At 35.2% G+C, this 23,983-nt stretch overlaps 1 protein-coding gene across 1 annotated transcript in view; it reads right to left on the reverse strand.

Annotated features, from left to right (window-relative positions):
- Positions 1–23,983, reverse strand: part of LOC118754964 (plexin domain-containing protein 2-like) — a 90,804-nt gene that overhangs the window by 13,327 nt on the left and 53,494 nt on the right. The window contains exons 4-7 of the mRNA XM_036489829.1: positions 23,159–23,310; positions 22,985–23,057; positions 22,505–22,902; positions 15,828–15,845 (exon numbers count right to left, since the gene is read on the reverse strand). Coding sequence (XP_036345722.1) covers positions 15,828–15,845; positions 22,505–22,902; positions 22,985–23,057; positions 23,159–23,310 — 641 coding nt within the window. The remainder of the gene's footprint in view (positions 1–15,827; positions 15,846–22,504; positions 22,903–22,984; positions 23,058–23,158; positions 23,311–23,983) is intronic.

A 23,983-nucleotide genomic window follows, 5' to 3' on the forward strand; every position in this document is an offset into this window, starting at 1 on the left:
TCGAATTTCTCCTTTCAATTAGCCGAAAACATACCATCAAAAATTAATAACTTTACTCACGCAAAAACGTATGCATCAAAATAACGTAACCAAAAATTGGCTCTCTAACCACCCAATAATAGCTAGGACTTACCGTGATTTATGGTTACTTTGTTTGTTGAAAGGGCTGGTCATTTTCTTTCATAAAAAAACAAATCGTCGAACATACTTTGTATGGAAGAAAATGCATATTTAACACCGTCAGCAAAAGAATAGTTGCCAAATATCAACAGTAAGTTCTAGCTACTTCATACCGATGATGGAAAAGGAGGTAGAACTGTACTTTTTTCAATACTTTTACAATTTCGGTACAAAAACGCCATTTTAGGTACATTTAGTAAGTAGATAAATCTTTTTCTCCAGGAATCTTTTCGAGCCTTCTGCCAGTTATACAAAACAATTGCAGACAGATCCCTCTACCCGTAAGAGCTTTCACCTTAAGCAGGCTATGACATCTTCAACAGCGATAGCGATAAATGAAGACTTCGAATTGTCAAAAAGACTTACAATGGATGGTGCAAAGCTGGAGCAGCTTATAAGGATCAGCACTTAAACGCTGCACTGATTGACTCGCGAGAATAATACGTAACTACTTAAATATATTAATCAAATGTGGACATGGCGTAATGTACCCTTTAATAAAACAGTCGGTTTTTATAACTTATTAAATGATTTTTATTTATTTTAGATTTTAATCGAAACGATCGATTAATCGCTTACTTTCTTAAGTAATTAATTGCAATTAGTAACTGAATGCTTTAGATCAATCAAAAAACCGATTAAGCGATTATTAAATTGTTTTTGCCATCACTAGTATTTTACTCCTTGATTCTTCCTATTACACCTCAAATAGTTTGGAGTTTTCTAGAAACATTATTACAATTTATTATCTAATATAACTTATTAGAAAATAAATTGTGAATTATATTTGAAAATACTATTCACTGCTAATTAAAGCTACAGAACACTCCGTACGGCTATTCTTTGTCAATACTATTCATTAAAGGAACTCTATTCCAATGTCCATTCGCAGTAGTCTAAATAAAATCAACTTTAAGTTTGTTCTATGTTCGTACTTTCGATGATTTTACTAAAATCTAAAATCTATCTAAATATATATATTTTCAGTCAATATGGATAGCCACTGTATTTTTATAAGTGTCTGCTTATTATAAACCTTAGCTTTTAGAACTACTACTATTTTATTTTTTTTTTTTTAATAAATGAAATGAAATACTTTACTCTTTAAAGTCCAAAAAACGGCTATGTTTAATACACTGTATTATACATAGGTTTATACATATATGCGAATCACTAATCATGAAACACTTCCCTACTTGTTACATGTTTTGCAAATAAAAAACCAGAAATGAATTTCCCTACAGGTATATTATGCAGTTCGTAACAAAAAAATATGGGTTTATTATAGGGCTGATGATTCGACTCAGTGTAGTAATTACCCGGTTACCCGAAAAAATGAGGGGAAGTAAAATTTAAACATATTTACGATTATATCCCGCAAACGAACCTATATAGGAAAATCTATAAGAATCTTCCATACCATATGGTGAAAAATAATATTATATATCCGGATCTCAAGGTAGTAGCAATAATTTTACGATTGTGGAACTATTATTTTGCATGGCTTTTATAACATCTTTGGCCGAAGGTGAAAGAGAATATCAAGTATGTATGTATGCATGTACAAGTATGTGAATAATTCATATTTAGCTGTCAGAGTCGGCGCAAACGGTAGGTCCATCCCCTTTGTGTGACATTAAGGCACACGTCACAAATCTGAGCAGAAGCTCGGCCAAACATTAACATAATGCGTAAGCGCCAATCTATTATTATTAATACTTGCAAACTTTCTGTAAACAGCCAGACAAATCCGGTGAGTCAAACATCCCCCGAACACCCTTCATGTGCATAACTGTGCATAAGTTGTCGTACAGAGCGTATGAGTAACCCCTTTAAATTTTGAGTGTAAAAATATTGTGTTGCCATTTTGGTGCTTTTGAAGCTAGATTTAGCTCTTTTTCTCCGAAAATTAGGTTTTAGCTTCTAGCTCTTTTTTTAGCTCTTTTCAAAATTATCTAGTACATTTGTAGCTCCAGTAAGTTTTAATTGTATTTGGTAATATATTAAAATTACAAATCTGTAATTTCATTGAATAAGTGTTGACTAAAATTTATTTGGCTTTGGTGATCCCAGCCTATTTTCGATACTTTCATGTTGTTCTATTTCAATTATAACTTAGAAAAGCTCCATTCCTAATGCAAATAGCGCGCAAGCAAAAGGAAAACGGGCAAGTAGTTTAGTCCATTAGTTTCTGTAACGTGCGCGGGAGCACACAAACCGGACGGTAATTCGAGCTCCGATAAGCTCAAATGGTGTATTCTCTCTCAAGCGGCCACAGTAGAAAAAAAAAACCAAAACTTAAGCGTTGATAAAATTACAAATCTCGAAATGCAATGGAAAAACATACATTTGCATCCACGGGAAAATACAGACTCCACCATAAGCTCTTGGATCTAGGACCTAGATTCTAGATTAATAGATTCTAGATTAATTCAAAAATTAATTAGAAGAAAATACTCTTTCTGAACGCGCGGATTTGGTTTTTACCTTACTAATTTTACCTTTAAGGAGAAAAATAAATTTGGCTTAAACGTTTTTTTATATTTATAAAATTCGTTGCTTTTATTAAAATTGCGAAAAATGTAAAAACAACTTTACGTCAATAATTGCCCAACTTAAAAAAAATTAGCTCTTCATTTTAGCTACTATTAGTATTATTTCGCTCTTTTTAGCTCTTTTTTCGGTTTAGCTTCAAAATAATTTTTTCTTGCAGCACTCAAAATATAATACGTATGTACATATATGATATGTATGTATGTAAGTTTCGAAATTTTTGCAAACTTTGAAGCGTCTGGCAGAAGTTACTGCCGGCGAGAAGTGTCTGGCAATACTTAATATTGCTTTTGAAATATTAGTATTTAATATTATTTTAAATATACATACAGTGACGAACAAAAGTCTTGGCACAGTGAATTTCGCAATATATGCAAACTTTTTTATTCTAATTTATTTTCGATAATTTTTTATAAAAATATTGTTCATTCTACACCAGAAAACACAATAATAAAATTTCTAAACTTTGTGCAAAACTCAAGAAAATTCATTAAATTTGCACACTAATTTGCAACTTTTTATTCAGATTTTTCAGAAAAATTCCAAGTATGCAGTTTTATAGCCCATTCAAATTTAGTGTCACAAAGTGCAAGCTTAATGTTGCTAGAAAATCGAGTTGATTTTTGGCAATTTTTTTAGTAGAAGGTGTTGCTCATTTTCTCCATCCAAAAAATAGTTGTCCGATATACTCTGTATGGAAGAACTTGCGTGAAAAAAATTACCAAAAATCAACGCGATTTTCTAGCGACTTCAAACTTGCACTTGAGAGATTAAAGACAGGAGCCACTTAACAGTAGAAAGTTTTTATTTTTCGAATTTTGAATTGTGTCGTTATTGCATAGGTCTATCGATATATAGGAGATAACTATAAGAATACAAATTTTGGAAAAAAATTAAACATAGGGTGTCCTTACGGTATTCTAGAAAAAAAAACTTTTTTTTTTAATAAAAATTTCAAAAATGGGCCCTTTTAATGGAATGAATAAAAAATATATGTAAAAATAGATTTTTTTTATTACTTTATTTAATAGTATGGTTTCTTAGCTTCCAAAATAGAAAATAAAAAGCTGCTCATTTTTTGCACTTTTCAAATAATGCGTTTTTTGCTAATGCATAAAATCATCTTTTCATTTCTTATCAGTGCCATCAGATACACACGAATCGTTCGATTTTCAAAAACGAGGTGTCAGATTAAAAAGCTTGACCTGTAGATTTAAAATAAAGGTTTACTTTTTTTAGAGTTACCACTTTCATTAAAAAATTAAATTCAAATCATTTAATGAGTTAATTAAATGAATTATTAAAATATTGGTATCAATCGAAATGCGTGTGAAAAGGGGTTATTTCTTAACTATATGCAGCAGTGTTGCCACTTGTTTAAAAAATCTAATTCCATTTGAATTAAGGGAATTATGTAATTGATATACATGGGTATCACCATATGGGAGTCAGAGGTTTAAGAAGGTTACAACTTACAAATATTTTGAACATGGTTGCCACCTGTGTATAAAGTCAAATTTAGTTAAACTAAAATAAAAATTGCGTCAAACCAAAGCCTTACTTTTAAATTAATGGACTCTTAAATTAACTAAGGAGAGTTTTTACTCTTCACTTTCATCACATTTCTTGCTGTGTCTGTCTATTTTTTTCTTTTGTCTGATACCCATATTGATATACATATATCAGTTACCTTATTCCGTTAATTAAACTGAATTTGATTTTTTAAACATGTCACAACATTTCTATTAGGGATGTTAATTTTTCGGCTTTTCCCGATCCCGGGATTTTCGGGATGGCGTTATCACAATCCCAGGATCCCGGAATTAGCCCTGGGATTTAGATATTCGTTCCTTTTCAACAACTTGAATCAAAAAAATTGCTTCTATATTGTTTGAGAAGCTCTCCTACCATGAAATAAATAATAAATAAATGGGTTTGAAACCATGGCCATGGAACAATAATTCCAAGTATCGTCTTCCCAGAGAGCGCATATTCCGATCTGCCTTATTTAAAAAATATCAGTACACACTAAAACGTTTAGTGCTGGAAATATCCCTTTTTCCATACCCTATGGGGTATATGTTCCCGTATTTTTTTTAACAAACCATCTTACAGAGAACTTATTCAATTTGCAAAAGCCGGAGAAAAAACATTTGCTTATAAATAAATTCAAAATTTGTATGGCTCACTTAATTTCAAACGTTTTTTCTTTTATTTTGAAAAATTATAAAAATTAAATTGAGCGAAAACAAAAAGCAAAGCCAAATAAAAGTAAAAGAATCAACATTGAACTGCGTCAAAATTAAAATAAGGGAGCACGAATTTCGATGTGAAGCAAAACTCTCTAGGAAGACAATACCTGTAATTATTGTACCATGGTTTGAAACCTAGCTTTTTATTTAAAGAGGCGTTTTTATTTTTTCTCTCTGACCGCAGGATTTATTTTGAATGACTTTGTAATTTCAAAGATATGATTAATTCTAAAATATATTAAAACATTCAATGCAATGTAGAATAAAAAATATGGGTAACAAATGCAATAGGAAATTTCTTTAGAATTTAAAAAATTTTAATTTTTTGGATTCACCAGGACGAATAGGTAATTTTTAAACTGACAAAGTTAGAAAAACGAAATTCGAACAAATATTGCGAAATTTCAAGGATAAAATTTTAAAATGACCTTTTCAATATTTACCAGCCCTTCTGCACTGGAAACTTGAATATGTTTAAATTATGCAGGATTTCCTCATTAATTTTATACCCATACTTCTTCTATAAGCACATTTCTCTGAATTTTTTAAATCATTTTTGAATTACTGACGTCAGAGTGAATAACTAAAAATGCAATTTTACTATATTTAGCCTATGGTTTCGCGAATATATCGATATTTGTGTTTAAAATTTACTATCGCGCGGTGTTATATGTACATTGTACAATGAGCTAGACATTTATAAAGAAATATTAATTATTAAATAAAATAGAAATATAGCCAATACTGGTCAAGAAAAGGAGTTTCTATTATTGCCATCAGTGCAAATTGCAAATCCCGAAAATCCCGGGATTACTTGCCAAGAGTCCCGGGATTTTCGAGACCTTAAAAAGTCCGGGATCCCGGGATTAACATTCCTAATTTCTACGTATCGTTTAGAAGTAAAGCATTTTTAAAACCATTTGTACCCATATTGTAATATCTAATTCGTTTAACTTATTAAATAATTTTAATAAAATTTCTAACAGGTGGCATCTCGTTTAAAAAAAATAAAACTTTATTACACATCTACAGGCCAAGTCTGTTATTTGACAACACAAGAACCCAAATTTTCAACTTCATTTACAGTGGAAGTATGAAAGTTATCAAAAAACCAATTGCATTTTTGAATTCAGCGCTCTCAATTTTATTAAGAAAAAATCCATCCACATTGTGCGTCGCAAAATGGTCCGGATTCTTCTCCCCTCGTTTTTTTTTTTATATTTATCATGAACTTTTATGGAGTGCATCTTTTCTTGCACAGTATTGCACACTAAATCTGTGCATTCAGGGTAAAAAGGGACTTATTTAAAGTATATGGACGTAGGTTTTGTTTGCATTCATTTGCCTTCCCATTCGCAAATCGTAATTTACGTGACCTCTATAGTACGTCAAATATATGAAGAATAATGTTTTAACAATATTGAGAGCTGTAATAATTGATAAGTATTCGATAATGCAGTTTAAATGTATTTAAATAATTTTTATGTAAACCTTGGAGGACGTACAGTGGTCCAGAATTGTAAAAAACCCATAAGCGCATATGGTCAAAAAGCAAGTTCGCAAAAAAACATAAATTTTCATTGTTGTTACATGTAAAGGATACCTCAGAGGAACCAGAAGTGAAGTGACATTTCAATAATTATTCCAGAACTTCAAAAATAATTAGGTTAGGCAAAGCAATATACTGTTATTTAATTTTTTTTTCGTAAAGAAAGAAAAGCTTGTGTAATACTGCAGTAAGATATCAATTCAATGTTTTGTAAAACATAATAGCGTGTTACTGGCAGATTTAATTGCCAAAAACGTGTTTTTAGGAAAAAATATTTATTCGAGTATTTAGCTGCTTGTTTCGATCGTTGTGTGATATGGCTTCAAAACGATATATTCCCAATATTTTTTATGTTTACTTTGCTGGAAAACTTTGGCAATCTAATAGGTTTCACATTATTGAGAGCAATAATTTATTTTAATAGGGATTCGATCTTTGCCGGCAATTATTTTAAAATAAAAATTGTAAGTTTATTTTAAAAAATATTTTACATTAATTTAATTTTTTAGAACATACGAATCGCGTTTTGGGACGACGTTTCCTGGTAGAAAGCTCAGAACCAGAAGGTTCTGACAGCTCGGAAGCCTTGTGACAAATTTATCATTTAAAATTTTTGAAATATGAAGAATGAAATCGACTGAAAAATATATACCCTGCAAACCAAAGTTCCCGAAATCTTAAGGAAATCGTTAGGAGTATCTCATTTCTGTAACGATTTTTTTTACGAATTTTCAAAGAAAATTATATGAAGTGGTTGACACGAACTCGTAAAGAAATTTCTGTACGAAAAATAAAGAAAATTCTGGAAAAATTCTGAAAGATATTCTTCACATAGCACCATTATTTTCGTTGCTTCACAGATTTTCTTCCGAAATTTCGTAAAAGAATGGAAGTGTGCGTAATTTATTTCATTTTAGAAAATTAGGCAAAAAATCGAATTAAATCTTAACGAATTCTTTAAACTTTCTTTACAATGCAGAATACTCTGAAAAAATGGTTTGCAGGGTATGTATGTACATACATACATACATATTAAATCTTAGAAAATTATTTTGTGTTTATTTCTTTCAAACCAAAAAAATTTGCCATCTGATGACAAAATTAGGAATGACTGAATGTTTTTAAATATGTGCGTTGGATAAAAAATGGAAAACAACAATAGTAAGTTTAATTTCATGAATAATTTTATTGAGTAAACTTGTGGTTTTAAAGTGCAAATACAACTTTTTTAATTGTATTGACATACGCCAAAATTGACGCCAAATATTGTTTAAACAAACAAGTAATTTAACAATCGACAGCAAAAAGTTTGTTAAGAATTGTGTTACGATTAATTAAAAAAAAAAATTAAAAATCGGCCACGAAATAGCGAAATCAATATTTGAAATCAAAAAATATTTAGAGGTCGCTCAAAGCGCTCAAAGTTTTCCATGTATTTTTATATGGGGAAAAAATAACTTTTCGTAGAAATGGTATAGAATTCTTAAAAATCAATATTTTTCGATCGAAAAACTCTGTTTCTCTGTAGGAGATTCCCAATAATAATACCCAATTGTCTATTTAACCATTTTTCATCGCAACTATAATTTATAGGTCCGCCAAAAACCCACAAAAACCCCGAAAAATGCAATGGGGGGACCAATAAAAAATCGTTTGTATTAAAAAATAGTTAAATAAACAGTTCATTTCTACGAAAAGTTGTTTTTTTTTCATATAAAAATACATGGAAAACTTTGAGAGCTTTGAGCGGCCTCTAAATATTTTTTTTATTTCAAAATAAAAAATAGGGGTATACTTTTTTTCGATATAGTACAATCCTAGGGGGTGAGAGCGTTACAATTCCGACTTTACTGTTTTTGGACCACCCTAATATAGAGCGTCTCAAGGGTACATCCGCGCGTTTTTGGAATGCGGATCACTGTGCGTCGTACCATGTACCACATGGGGTATTCCATGAGTAAGTGAAACTTTGTGTCCAATTGTAAAGTAGCTTATTGAACATGAAATGCTTGATGAATCAATGCTCAATACCTCAAATTAACGTTTTTTCGAAAAAAAATTTAGTTATATTATTTTATTACACTGTAAATACACTCAAACCTTCAACATTAGAAAAGTAGTTGAATACGAATATATATTTTAATATAGAAGGCTCTGCAAAATCAAGTATTCACAAAGTTATTATTTTTTTGAAGGGGGGAATAAATGTCTCGATCTTTCTGCGCCCCGAAGAAGCAATATGGCATTGAAGAAAAATAGGCATTTAAATTATATAATAGGATAAAATCACTACGGTTTAGCATGTCCAACCCGTGACTAAAAAGTTTTAAACTTCGTATTGCTTAGTTACTACTTTAGGGAGTTTTCTATAATTTCATAACTAGAGTGTGTTTATACTAAGCAGCCCTATTTCATTTCTTTTATTATATTATAAGTACCTACTTAAGCGATTTTGAAACGTTTTATCGTGTCCCGCCCGTGACAATCATTTATAATTTTTTTCTAATGGTGCCTAACAATAAAAAAAATAAGTTTAACGTTTCAAACCTATGTTTAATGCCACAAAACTCTGAAGTTCAGGTTGACTAAACACCATAATACTGTTGGTGGGCTAAGCGATGTAGTAAAAAATTTCGCGTGGCCAGCTCGAAAAGTCAAGATAAGCATTACTATCTTAGAGACGCCAGAGAATTCTATGATGAGGGTTGCTTAACAACAATCCAAAAGTCAATATTAACAATTACCTGAAAAGTTCCAACCAAGAAAATCTAGAAGTTCGCGAAACTTATAAATTCAATCCAATAAATAGCCTTTAAGTGACAAAGATATACATATGTATGTATCTGCTTACAAGTATTCTAATGCAGATAACTTTTCGGATTAGACATCGATACACAAGATCTTTTCTGACGTTCTATGGTTCTAAGGAATAGCTAAAATTGAGCATGATTTGTACATGAAATCAGTTTCCAAAAATAACTCAACTCGAGCCACTCTTAAGCCGGTTACTCAATGTCTGGTCAACACTAACAGCAGGTTAGACATCGCTATCGACGTGATAACAGTAGTCGATATACATGTTTAGCCTGTAGTTAGTATTAGTCAGACATACATAGCTATTCTAAACAAACTTGAAAATCATTAAGGCACATTCGAAATTTCGTTGCAATCAAATGCACCGTGCAGAAGTGCATTAGGAAAATGCATATAAAATTTCATGCGTTTGCAAATAATCCTTTCTTCCATGCATTTTAATACATCAATCTGGCGACTTCTAGCTTTCGTTTGGTATAACTATTGCCCCTAAAATAGATCCTGGGGTCAGCAGTATATCGTGCGTCTTACAATGACTCCACTGTCATAAAAGTAGGTCAATTGATCTTGTATTTGACCTCTAACATTTATCATACCTAATCTCTTTGATATGGATCTCACTAGAAGCTTCCTTTCATGAAGAAAATCGTACGTGTCCCACCCGTGACAAAAGTTGTCCCACCCGTGACAGGAGAATTTTGAATTTTTTAATAATAAACAACTAATTCTTATTATGGTTTGTGCTTTGTTGGGATTGCTGGTTCTTTTCTGTATAGTAAAACATCTAATCCAGATAGAAATGTTAAGTAAATTCACAGACTTTCCTTAAAATATATGTTCTCCAAAAAGCAGTGTCTTTTCTTTGTCCTACCCGTGACGGAAGAAACAGCTCAGAATTTTCCAATATAAAATCAAGTTTGAATATTTTTCGTATTTGGTAATAACTCGTATATTAGTGAACTAGGTGTAGCTTTATCAAAATGTAGAATTGCTTAGTACTTTATACTTAAATTTAAAAAAGAAAAACAATTTTTGCTGTACAAATGTCCCACCCGTGACGATGGAATACCCCACATATAAAATGTATAGTTTTGAAATTTATGATGGTAAATTTTTCATGTTTTTCGTATTGTCTGAAAACTTTTCCACGCTCTTAAGGAAACTGCATATCATCTCTCCATTTAATAGTTACAGCTTTCATACTTCCTTAATTTTGTTCTGAGACAAAACTACAACATATATTTGGCGATGATGATTTTCCATCCAACAACTCGTCCATAACATGTCTTAAAAGCAAGTCTTAAACGTGATGCTGGCAACCAATATACTGTGGGGGAGCAAGTGTCATTGCCTTGTAACGGTTCTTTAGCAAAGCAACAACTCTGTTTGTTTTGCCTGTGTCAACATTTTGTCAGAAATTATCATTTTAATTGATTTTCACAAATCATATGTGTTTAAAGTTTCCTTTACGCCATTAAATAATTTAAAGCTTTACCATTTTCCAGAAAAAAAACACATAACGAGAACGAAAAGTGATACTGAACATGGCCCAACGCCGAAACCGGTTTGCCTCCAAACCAAATTTGACAAGGGATGACGGAAGATCGTTCCACATTACATCACACTCCTACCCTGTCGGAAACACCAACAACGAAAATGAGAAGAACACATAACTTAACTTCCTTTGTTCCATTTTTCAATACGATTACCTGTATTTCTGTACCATCAATTTTCTTTTTGAATATGTTTTTATGTATACGACTTCTATTTATTCAACAGATTTTATTACCGCTCTGTAAATACCTGTTTGTGATGGCGTTGAAATGTTATGCCTGACTTAGCTAATTGTTTTTACCAACAAGAACCAGATCGCAGTGAAGGTGAGCCTATCTCTCGGAGAAAACACACAAGAGCTAGTAATTTGCTCAGCGTACCTCCCCGGTGACTCCAGAGATTTCAAGTTTCTGCCACTATAGGGACTAGTGGACTATTGTGGCAGACACAAACTGCAACTCATCGTGGAATATGACGCTAATGCCCACAATACCATATGCGGCAGCAGTAACATAAATCAAAGAGGTGAGTACTTACTTGAATTTATTAGCCTTAATAGGTTAGAAATTCTAAACGTAGGTAACTCCCCCACTTTTGGGAACAGTATACGGGTATCCACTCCTTTTATCAGTAATTTCGTTAGAACATGGAAAGTGTCTAGAGAAGTTTCTTTATCAGATCATATGCACATCCGTTTTGAAATGGAAACCACATTACTGCTACTACCTTCAGAAGACCAAGAACCACAAACTGGGATCTATACGATGCACTTCTGCAGGACGGTCTGAAAAGGTGCAAGCGTAAGGTAAATGACTTAGTCGATCTTGAACTTAGCTACTCAGGTCGGACATCAGCCATTATGAATTCCTACCATAAACCCTGTCCAGAAGTCACTAGGCTTAACAACAGACAGACTCCATGGTGGAATAACAAGTTGGCTAAACTTAGGGCAAAAACCAGGAAGCTCTTTAACAGAGCTAAACGAACCGGTGAATGGGAAACATATAAAATTACCCTCACCGCGTACAATAAAGAGATTAGATAAGCAAAGGGGAACTCATGGACTATTTTCTGTATAGGGATCAAGGACCTTACGGGAAGCGCAAGAATCCGCAAAGTCCTCGCAAAGACGCACACTAATGAGTTGGGGCTCCTGAAAAGACCCGACGGATCCATCACGAACAGCTGCATGGAATCCCTTAACTTGCTAGCCGAGGTGCATTTTCCTGACTGTTTGCCGCTGAGCACAATCAGAACAATCCACACGTAGACTGGGATAAAACGCCCCTGCGCAGAGGATTGGAAAATCGCCAAAGGACCGTTCGACGAGGATAGAATAAGATGGGCTATATCTGCCTCAGCGCCTTTCAAAGCACCTGGAGCAGACGGCATTTTCCCAGCCCATCTTCAAAAGGGACTTCCCCGCTTGCTACCCTTCCTGATACCACTTTTCAGAGCATGTTTCGCGGGGGGTCCCTTCTACTACAATGGCAGGAAGTGACGGTCCGCTACATCCTAAAGGTGGGTGGGGAAAACCAGCGGACCAACAAAAGTCATACCGACCCATTAGTCTTACGTCCTTTCTACTAAAAACATTGGAAATAATCGTAGACAGGCATATCAGGGATAGTTTCCTTACCAGGAACCCGCTGCAGACACCAATATGCCTATCTTCCAAGATCTACTACACAGGTTTACAAAAAAAAACAGCTTATGCATATTAAACCAAACCTATATATCCCTATTTAATTCGACACGCTGAATGCGAATCCGAAGTCCGTTAGTCTCCACTACGTAAGGTTCGTGGTCAGTTGAAGGTCAAGTAGGGAAAAATTCATTGAATAAACCTGAACATTCATGTACATAAGGTTTTACATTCGCTGAACCCGAATCCGAGGTCCGTTAACCTCCATAATGTCAGCTTCGAGGTCATTTGAAGGTCAAATAGGACATAAAATTTATTCAATAAAAATTCAAAAAAAATTTTTTTTTGTTGTCACTGAAACCGAGTATGGAGGTCCCTTGATTCCTCAAGGTGATCTGGAGATCATGCCAAGGTCATCCCAAGGTCAAATTCCCATGAATTGTATTGAACTTTCAGGTTTATTCAATGAATTTTTCCCTACTTGACCTTCAAATGACCACGAACCTGACGTGATGGAGGCTAACGGACCTCGGATTCGCATTCAGCATGTCGAATAACATAGGGACATATAGGTTTGGTTTAATATGCATACACTTTTTTTTTTGTAAACCTGTGCTATCCACGCTCTTCAGAATCTAACAAGGAAAATTGAAAAGTCCCTGGAGGACAAAGAGGTGGCGGTGGGTTGTTTCTTGGATGTGGAGGGCGCTTTCGACAACACGGAACACTCTAATAGACAATTGCGTCCGGCGCAGAGGGGTTGATCAAACCACATGCCGCTGGATAGCAAACGTCCTTAAATCCAGAACCATTACATCCACTCTAGGACAGGAAAGGGTCAGATTCTTAGCTACGAAAGGTTGCCCGCAGGGGGGAGAGATTTCCCTTCTGCTATGGTCCATCGTAGTAGATGAACTACTCTGCCTTCTTAGCGAAAACGGCTTCGACGTTCAGGGCTATGCGGATGACATTGTCATCCTAATCAGAGGTAGGTTCGAAGATACCATCTCCAACCTCCTACAGAATGCTCTGAGTATAGTTGCCAATTGGTGTAGTAACTATGGGTTAAACGTAAACCCGAAGAAGACTAGCATAATCATTTTCTCCAGGAAAAGGAAAAGAGACAAATTAGTAGAACCATTCCTTCAAGGTGAAAAGATACAATTCTCCAAAGAGGTCAAATATCTATCTCATGGAATCCGCATCTAGATAAAACTATTCAAAAGGCCAGGGCCTCTATCTGGACCTGCCGGAAACTTATGGGACGGAACTGGGGCATCAGACTTAAACTGGCGAGGTGGATGTATGATGCCATCTTCAAACCCATTCTCACCTATGCTGCACCCGTCTGGTGGAAGAAGGCGGAAGTGAAGTCCACACAGGCCAAGCTCAGCAAACTACAGAGACTGGCCTGCGTGGGCATCACTGGTGCGATGAGAACAACACCAACTGCGGCCTTCGAGGTGCTTCTTGACCTGCCTCGCCTACACATTGTAATCAAGAAAGAGGCTCTACCGTTTACAGCAAGGCTCATCTCAGGGGACAGTGTAGGGGACAAGAAGTATATATGAAGAACTCCTTCACCTCAGTAGGAATGAAGTAGGAATTGTTACAGGCTTTCTTACTGGTCACTGTAGGGTAATAAAACACTTGTCAAACATAGGAGATGTCAAATCCGACCAGTGTAGGTTGTGTAACGAAGAACAGGAAACAGCAGAGCACAGTATGTGCCACTGTGAAGCCCCTACCAGGACCAGACTTCGCTTCCTAGGATCACCGTACCTAGAAGCACACGACCTAAATGGCGTTCAGCCAAAGGACCTCGCGAGGTTTCTTATGATGATAGATGGTTTCGGTCGCCGTAACTAGATGACCTGCTCCCTCCTCTAAATCTAATATAATCTAATCTAATCTAGCCAATTGTTTGCAGATTTTATATGCTTTTGAAGTGCTCACATTTAAATTTGTAACCAATGATGCAGCTGGCGTTTTCGTCTGTCAAAGACTTTTCATCTTCATCTTCGAATATATCGTCTATTTCAAAGTTGTCATCTCGATCGTAATCGGATATTGGAACTGAACGCATTACATCTTCATCGCTACTTGTTTCGGACTGCCATTCTAAATTATTATTGGTTATATCAAAACTACTGTTGAGTTTGTAGTAAAAATTTTGCCCCAGACTTTGCAATTTTTCTTCACAGCTTTATTACTTTTTTTGTCTGACATTATAATGAATTTTTGTGATACAAACAATAAACGTATATTAATAACAAGAATTATTGTAAACGGTAAAATATTTATGTGCTTCTAAGTTAAAAGTATTGTTATTATTTTCCGTAGATAGCTTTTAATACGCTTCGTGAGTCTCATTTGTTTAAAACTTCGGAGAAATATTTTAATTAAACTAAAAAAATATAGACCAAATTTCCACTCGTTTGGTGCGGGAACTGTTTTGACAGCAGCGAGCAAGTAAGATTGCGTTTCGTAATATTTTTTTATGGACTTTTTGGCTAGGGCATGTAAAATTTGATATTTGCAAAAAAAATATCAAAAAGTAATAGCCCTAGTGTAGTGTACATAGTCCTTTACATTCCAGACTTAAAAAAAAATTTAAAAAATATATCTCACTGAAAAAATATATATCCTCATGAAAATGATTATACATGAAGCTTTATGTCGCCTTACCCGGATGTTTTTTGTTTAACCGGCACCGATATATGTTTATTACCCGGGTACGCGGGTATCATCAGCCCTAGTTTATTAACAAATTCCAACAACAGAAAGCGGCCTTCCGATGGTAGGTATTAAATGCGCGTCTTATACCTGTTTAGCCGCGTTTTCCCCCCCAAGTTTGTTTCACTTTCATTGATATAGAAAGCAAAACAGCAGCCGAAAAATTTAAATTTTTTAATTTAGATAAGTAAATTCTCTATTCGATACGCATATTAGCTTTATCTAACGCTTTCATGAATTTTTTAATTTTGCAACGTTTGTGCGGCAGAGGCGCCATAGCGTGACGTACACACTATAAAACTTAGATAAGTTCTTTTAAGTCCCTGTATTTGACTTAAGGAGTTTACGAGTTAAGATTCCACTATATGTGCATTTTGTACAGGTTATTGCAGACTTATGACTTCAAGCTATTATCGTCTTATCGAGCTTACGAGTTATCGAGATTCCATTGTATATTAAAAACCGAGTTCCATTAAAATAAATATTAGATTGAATGAATTGTGAGCGATGAATGAAGATTTTGTGTATTATTGCTTGTACAAACCTGATGCAAGTGCTTCGACTGCATGTAAATATAATAAACAAAAAGAATTAGTAAATAAAAGCTTAATAGCTGCAGCTTTATATACCAAAAGACACAGATAAATAAAAATTTCATTGAAATTGCATACAATATTTATATGTATATTAAAATAGTTAGTTTATGTAGCATTATTTTATTTGGGCCAACAATTAAGGGTACGTTCACACAGAAAGGGGAGCCGAGCCGAGCAAAGTGAAGCTTTCAATTTGCTGTAGCTGTATGAAAGTGTTCATACAGTAAGCTTTTTCATTAGCGTTTTGGAGCTGAAAGCAAAGCAGTTTTTATTTTGAATTTTCATTGAATTTTTAAGCTTCATGACGCTGCTGAAAACAAAATAGCAAAATATTCAAATAAAAACGAATTCTACAACTAATTTTTTGAATAAAATTGAGCAAATATGTTTGCTGGTAAGTTTTGCGGGATCTTTGCAGCCGAGTCCATGAGAAAAGCTGCGCTTCGCTTCGTTCAGTGTGAACACGCCCTAAGAGTTTCCATGATTCAATTATTAAAGGTTTTGTAAGTAGCATTTTTTCTACACTCCCACCCACAGGGATGTTTTGTGGAGGCAGCGGGAAGAATTTAATCACCTTCAAAAAGTAGCGAAGTATTCATAATAGGGCATGGAAGTATTATCTTTAATTATTTAATTGAAACCAGCTTTTTACATGTTGTTGTTGTAGCAGCATACAAATTCCCCAAAGACTTTTTGGGGAGTGTTGCTGGAGTGACAGTCCTTGGCCAGATATAAATCTGGGTCGTTCCGGTTAGCTTATTTACATCGTTGTATTCGATGTAATGGATCTGATTGTTTTAAAAAATAAATATTTGTATGTACCCAGTAGATAATTTCCCAGAAGATAATTTAGGTATGCCTTCTTAAGTAAAGCCATTCTAAGAGGCCTACCCAAGAAGGCCTACCTAAATTATCTTCTGGGTACATTTGTATGTATATACCAAAGTTGCGTACGTCAGACCGCGTATAACTTGAGAATGGATGGTCCACTTCGAACTGTTTTTCTGTTGTTTTTTTGCCTTGTAAATTCTTTGCGGTACCATTTACGGTTGATGGATATGAAGTAAATTCACTTTCGTTACGTGCGGACGTGTTCTTGATCGCTCTCTGTGTGCTAAAACTGTTAAGCTGTTTACTTTTTTATGCCTATGGCTTTGTAAACTTTGTGATTTGAAGTTCGTGAGATAGTGACTCTTATCAAATCTATTAGTTCTAATTAAAAAAATGCCGTGTCTATGTGGGCAAAAAGTCGAGCGATCGCAGCAGCATAAAATTCAATGTGTTAATTGCAATGATTTTTTTCATCTGTCTTGTGTAAATATTCTACCAGCCGACGCTGAGTTTCTGCGTAATACAGACAAGCCTTTCCACTGCAAAGAATGCGCTGTTGATCGCCGCAAATCCCTTTGTACGCCGCCTCCTATCACGGTTTTAAATGATAGTGTCGTCGTTGCTTGCACGGGCGAATCGTTTAATTCTCCCAACAATTTTGTTTCTCAGTGCAACAAGAATGCAATTGCTGGTCAAGTACCAAAATCGAATGAAAAATCTGCTCCGTTTCTTCAAATTGCGAAAGATTCCGACTCGCTCAAAGGTGCTAACTCGAAGTCAACAAATTCGCAAAAACAATCTGCCAACAATCAAAGTGAAGCTAAAAATCAGCAGCAACAAATAACGTTGAGTTCTCTGTACAAGATTATCGTCTCTCTTCGTTCCGACAATGTACGTATGCTGAATTCTGTCGCTGCTCAGCGTGAGGAAAATCAAAACCTAGCACACAAAATAGATAGCATGCACTCTGATCTTATTTCTATGCAGCGCACGCTGCATGCGCGGGATGATGTGATTGCTTCTCTTAAGTCTGAGTTGAATGACCTACGCTCCTGTGTGACAACTGCTTTTGATAAGCTTAGCTGTGTTAACAAATCACCAAAAGGTGTTGGTGAAACTGACATCGCTGCTGCTGGCCGCACTTGCGTTGCTGAACAAAATTTTTCGTCGTCTGCTGCCTCTCCATTCGTTCCTGTCTGTGACGCTTCGCAATCAACTGTCACCAGCAGTGCTACTCTCACTAATACATCCATGGTTCAGCCGTCGGCTGCTGCTGCTACTCATGATGTTATGCGATCAGCACCTACATATAGTGCTGCTCTCATTAATTCAACTATTGCTTTGTCATCTGCTTCTGTGTCAACGCTTGGGCCATCATCCTCTCTTTTGTCATGTACCCAGCAAGCTGCTTCTCCTAATTTATGTAATGGCTCTACCAAGACAACGCCTTCACTTGGTACTAGTACTACTCCCACACAGTCTGTTCCGATGAATACGAACACTGTTAATCCAGCACCTGCTTCTACGCAGCATCCTAATGAATGGAAAATGGTGTCTAATAGCCGTCGTCCAAAGCTTACGAAGCCTTTAATTATTGGTTCTAATAATAACCAGGAATTAAGTGTTATTTCTCAACAGAAGTGGCTCCATGTGGCCTCATTTTCTACTAATGTCACAGCAGCGAACATCATCAGTTACGTATCCAAACATGCTGATATTGATGCCAAATTTCTGAACTGCTACTTGCTTATAAAAAAGGATGCTAATCTTGATGAATTGAGAAAAGTTAATTTTAAATTAGGAGTTTCTGAGTGTTTCTATGATAAATTGTTGAATGCTGATATCTGGCCTGCGAACGTTAAGATTCGACCATTTCGGTTTTTTCCAAAGGGCGATGCACCAGAACTAAATCCCTAGATGCTCTTGCTCCAGCAAATTTTCATTTGAAGCATCTCAAGATCTATTTTCAAAATGTTTCCGGCCTGCGAACAAAATCAAACGCACTTTTGAATATGAGCTCGCATACGGATTATGATATCTTTGTCCTTATTGAAACATGGTTGACCTCGGAATTTAATGACGGTGAATTCTTTGACTCCAACTTGTATACTGTATATCGCAAGGATCGTGACTATTCTAAAACTGGTCTCTCGAGAGGAGGAGGAGTTCTCATTGCAGTTCACCGCCGGTTTCGCTCATCGTTTGTGAGTCTGAGCAATACGGATTCCCTTTTAGACCAAATCTGTGTCTCGATACAAGGCATCTCCAAATTACTTATCTGCGCTTCATACATTCCTCCGTCTAGCGCGGACTCACTTTATAAAGCGCATGTGGACAACATAGTCGATATAGCTCGCAGTCACGATGGTGTTAATTTCTGTATTCTCGGAGATTTTAATTTACGGAATGTGGAATGGTCATTTATAGGTGACACTTTACTTCCAAAAAATGTGAACAGTTTCTCGGAATCATATGTTATTGATAATTTGTTAAGCGTTAATTTTGCTCAGATAAATAGCTTCTCTAATAAGTTAGCTAGAACTTTAGATCTAATTTTTATTAACGACAATATGAATTTTGTTTTAAATAAGTGTCTTGATCCGGTTTCGTGTCCCGGTTTACATCACGTTCCACTTATTCTTGATCTTCAATTCTATAACTATGAGAGTATTTGTACGGATAATCAAGCTCCTAGTTTCAGTTTTAATCGTTGCAATTTTGATGTTGTCAATCAAGAAATTTCTTATGTAGACTGGGATGCATTACTTTCTAGAGTTCACGTTGCTGACTCTTATTCTGTTTTTAAAAATAAAGTTAATGAAATTTGTTTGAATAATATACCGCTAAGAAAAAAGAAATGTTATAGGATTCCTTGGTATACAGAGGAACTTAAGAAGCTAAAGAATTTGAGGAATAAGTACTACAAAAAATTTAAATCCACTAAAGCATCTGCTTATAGAGACAAATACCTTCACTATTCTAGAGAGTTCAAACAGCTTGGTAAAAATCTTCAGAGGAGATACGTTCGTAAGTTCGAATCAGATATTAAAGTAAATCCAAAATCTTTTTGGAACTATGTCAATTCGAAAAAAACCTGCTCTAGTATTCCGTCAGAAGTTTTTTTTAATGGGGCACATGCTTCATCACCACCTGAGGCAGCCAACCTTTTTGCTAATTTTTTCCGCGCAAATTTTGTAACACAGTCAGAAACTTGTAGGAGTTGCTTTTCAACTGTAGATTCTCCTATTAATTTTGGAGAGCTCTCTTTATCTCTTGATGATGTAGTTGAGGGCATTTTGAACATCAAAACATCTTCGCAGACTGATGTTGACGGCCTGTCGTCTTTACTTCTTAAAAACTGTTTGGCTTTTGCGGCTCCACTTTTAATAATTTTCAATAAATCACTAGAGTGTGGCGAGTTTATCGATGCCTGGAAGGAAACCTTCATCAGCCCTCTTTTTAAAAGTGGTAACAAAAACGATGTTGCCAACTACAGGCCCATTGCCAAGTTATCAACTGTATCAAAGCTATTTGAATATATAGTAAAGCAGAAGTTATATTTTACAGTTAAGCATTTCATCTCCAATAACCAGCACGGTTTTATGTCCGGCAGATCTACTGTAACTAACTTAGCAACTTTTTCTGAGTATTGCATGTCGGCTTTTAGCAACCGTCTTCAAGTCGATACTATATATGCCGACTTCACAAAAGCTTTCGATAGAGTAGATCATTCACTTTTGATTTCCAAATTAGCAAGTTTAGGTTTTCACTCAACATTTTTATGTTGGTTAAAATCCTACCTGCATCATCGCAAATGTGTAGTCGTTGTTGACAACGCGCTATCAAACTCATTTATTGCTTCTTCTGGAGTTCCACAAGGTAGCATTTTAGGCCCTTTGCTTTTTGTCATTTTTATCAATGACATATCGTCGTGTTTTATGCATTCCAAATTTCTTTTATATGCTGATGATTTGAAGATCTTCTCCACCATTGCAAACTCCTCTGATTCCGTCAAGATTCAGTTTGACTTGGATAATGTCTCAGCTTGGTGCCGTACCAACGGCTTACAGCTTAATATAAGCAAATGTTTCCACCTATCATTCTCCAAACTTCATTGTATAACCCCTACTTCATACTATATTGATGGTACTCGACTATCGACTCGTAATGAGTTAACTGACTTAGGTGTAGTCTTTGACTCGAAATTTTTATTTCATAGTCACTTAAATTACACCATTGCCAAATCGTACTCAGTGCTTGCTTTTATTCGCCGTTTTAGCTCTGATTTCACGGATCCCTACACGTTAAAGCTGTTGTTCACGTCGCTTGTACGTTCCAAGCTGGAATATGCTTGCTTTATTTGGAGACCTTATTATGAGTGCCACATTAATAGGCTCGAGCGGGTTCAAAAAACGTTTTTACGCTTTGCGCTCCGATCATTGAATTTCGACGAGCCAATTCCGCCATATAGAGCTAGATGTGCGCTAATAAATTTGAAATCTCTTCAATGCAGGAGAACAATTCTCTCGCTCACCTTTGTCTTTGACATAATTAATGGCGTGATTGATTCTCCGTATTTACTCGAATGCATTTGCTTCCATATTCCTAGCAGAACCCTTCGTAATTCAGATATTTTTTATACTGAACGTGTCCGTACTCTCTATGCTTCTAATGCTCCAATCTTTAGAGCTTTGAAGGAATTCAATGTTCTCTCAAATTCTTTAGCCATAGATTTTTCTATGTCTAAGCCCGCTTTCAAACTATTGTTAAATGAAGCTAGATTTATTGTATGATGTATTTTATCTCCATGTAGTCTGTAAGCAACTTTATTGAGCTAGATTACTATTGAATAAATAAATAAATAAATAAATAAATAAATAAATTGTTTGTTTGTGGGAAAATTATGTAATTTTGGTAAAAAAGACGTCAGATAAAAACATCTTGCTCTTACTTTTCTTTCGCGGTTATGGCTCGATTGCTTCTAATGCGGAATTCTTTGATGTTGTAGTTTTTCAGTGCAAGTTTAAGCTTAGATCATGTAAACTGCGCTTGTTTTGACCAGCTTGAGCGGTTAATCTAAATTTAAACCACAGCCGTGTACTGGCAAACTGGCCCTTAGTGTTCGGGAGACGTTATACCGCCGATCAGAAAATCAAACATTGGCTAACACAGTCGCGATTGGCGATTCGTGTTGGTCGAACTCAGGAAGATCGAAAATGGCATGCACCTACTGAACGATTGCAACAGGCACGCGATCTACAAATGACAAGTTCCGTAAGTGAGCATTTACAACATCGCGCCAGTGACTAAACCGAGCCCATGGATACGGTTTGCCAATATCATATTGCGTCAATGCATAAAAACCTTCGTTGACTCATTTACCAGAACCATTGCGCGCTTTACTTTACAGCGACTTGGAAGAATCAATAGGTCTCCACAAATGCCAACAAATACATTTCGGCATTTAAGAGAATTTCGTCACTTTAGCCTATATTGAATTTCTGTAGTCCAAAGATTCTCACCCATTTTTTCTTTTTGCCGCCAGCGAATGAAGTACAAACATTTCCTAAATTTAAAAAGTAAAAATTTCACTAACAAAAGTTTAAAAATGTTCTTAAAACTGTCCAAGAATTTTGGAAAAGAAATATCACTGTTTTTGCTTTTGGGAGAAGGGTGGGAGTGTCATTGATGAAATTAGAGTGAGAGGAAGTTTTTCTTACAAAATCTTTCATTATTGAATCATGAAGACTTTCATATTTCAATAAACATACCAAAGGTTTTTCATTCTACTTACCTGAATTAAAAGTTGTCCGCTTTTAGTATGTGGATTTCTGTAGGCATAAAACACCCACAATACCATAGTTAGCACTAGACATATGGGCACGAGGAAGCCAAGAGCAAGCCCCATGCTTTTCGACTCAGCATGTGCTTCTAAAGGTTCATTCACTACTTTCGCCACATTGGTGTCATTATGCACCGGCGTAATACTAGCACTGTTCGTCTCATTTGCATTCGCACTCTTTTCAGTTATATTCTGGGTGTCATTTTCGTTGTTGGCGCTAGGCACATTTGTGGGAGTAGTATTGGTACTGCCGCTGGTGCTGCTATTGCTGCTTTCTTGACTCGCATTGTTACCTCTCTGTCCAAGGGGAGGGCAAGCAGACGCATCCATTATTTGTGTACGATCACATCCTATTTATTTTATTCGTTATTAAAAGATAGAAAACGATTTATTTTAAGTTATGTATATGCTAAAGTTGCCTCAATTTTCTACCTTTCTGTTGCCATTCTTGTTTTTTGCGATCTGTGCCAGTCGAGCATCTGTTTAAAGTTGGGCACCACGTACACTGCAATAAATATCAATTTGGTTATTAAATATTTACTTTCACATGTTGTCTTTACATATTTTTCGTGCATTTGCGGCAGATGTGAAACACTTGAAACTTACATCAAATGAAGTCTTATGGTTGCTACAAGCCGCGCAATCTTTGTAATCAAGGCAGGTAGGTAAAGCTTGCAAATAAATTATTGTTGCATTCGATATGCCAGTATTAGATAAGTTTATGCGATGATACTCGTAAATGGTTTTCCTGCGCGTATCTGTAAATGGAATGTGAATTTTTATTTATAAAAAAAACTTTATAAACTATGTCGATGACCCCGATCTACTTTAAATAACTACCATGATTAAAGAAATTTCGCTTCAAAAAGGCGTTTGGAATGCCACATAACACAAGTTGTTTTTGTTTTAAAGAACATTTTCGCTTTAACACTAGAAATATCAAAGCGGTCAAATGATCGCAATCACATTTTTGATAGAACATATTACCAGAACTATTGCATTAGCATCGCTAACGTTTCATGACCTTTAATAATCCGACTTTTTTTTACGTTAATGTATGTAACGTTACATTTTATATTATTTTAATTTAACAATGAATTCAACAAAAATATAATTCACACAAAAAAAAAACATTAAACCTCTTAGTACGTCATTTGACCGCACTTGATCTTTCTAAGTAGTTCAAAATTTCGGTCTGCCTAGTGTTTTATCACAAAATACTCATTTTATGTTTCAAAATTACATTTAAATTATTAGTGTGTGTTTTACATTAAACGTTGAAGTTAAGTTTGCAGAATTAGGATACATTTTAAAATTCTGGATTAGGACTTTTTATTAGTTGACTTCACTCACGAGTTGTGTTAGGTCGCATTCCAATTTAATTTTCCCTGTAAGCAGCGTTGTGATACAAAAATTCGATGTAATCTAACT

This window comes from Rhagoletis pomonella, unplaced genomic scaffold, assembly GCF_013731165.1.
Source record: "Rhagoletis pomonella isolate Grant_MI unplaced genomic scaffold, Rhpom_1.0 Rhpom_scaffold_00002, whole genome shotgun sequence".
Lineage (NCBI taxonomy): Eukaryota > Metazoa > Arthropoda > Insecta > Diptera > Tephritidae > Rhagoletis > Rhagoletis pomonella.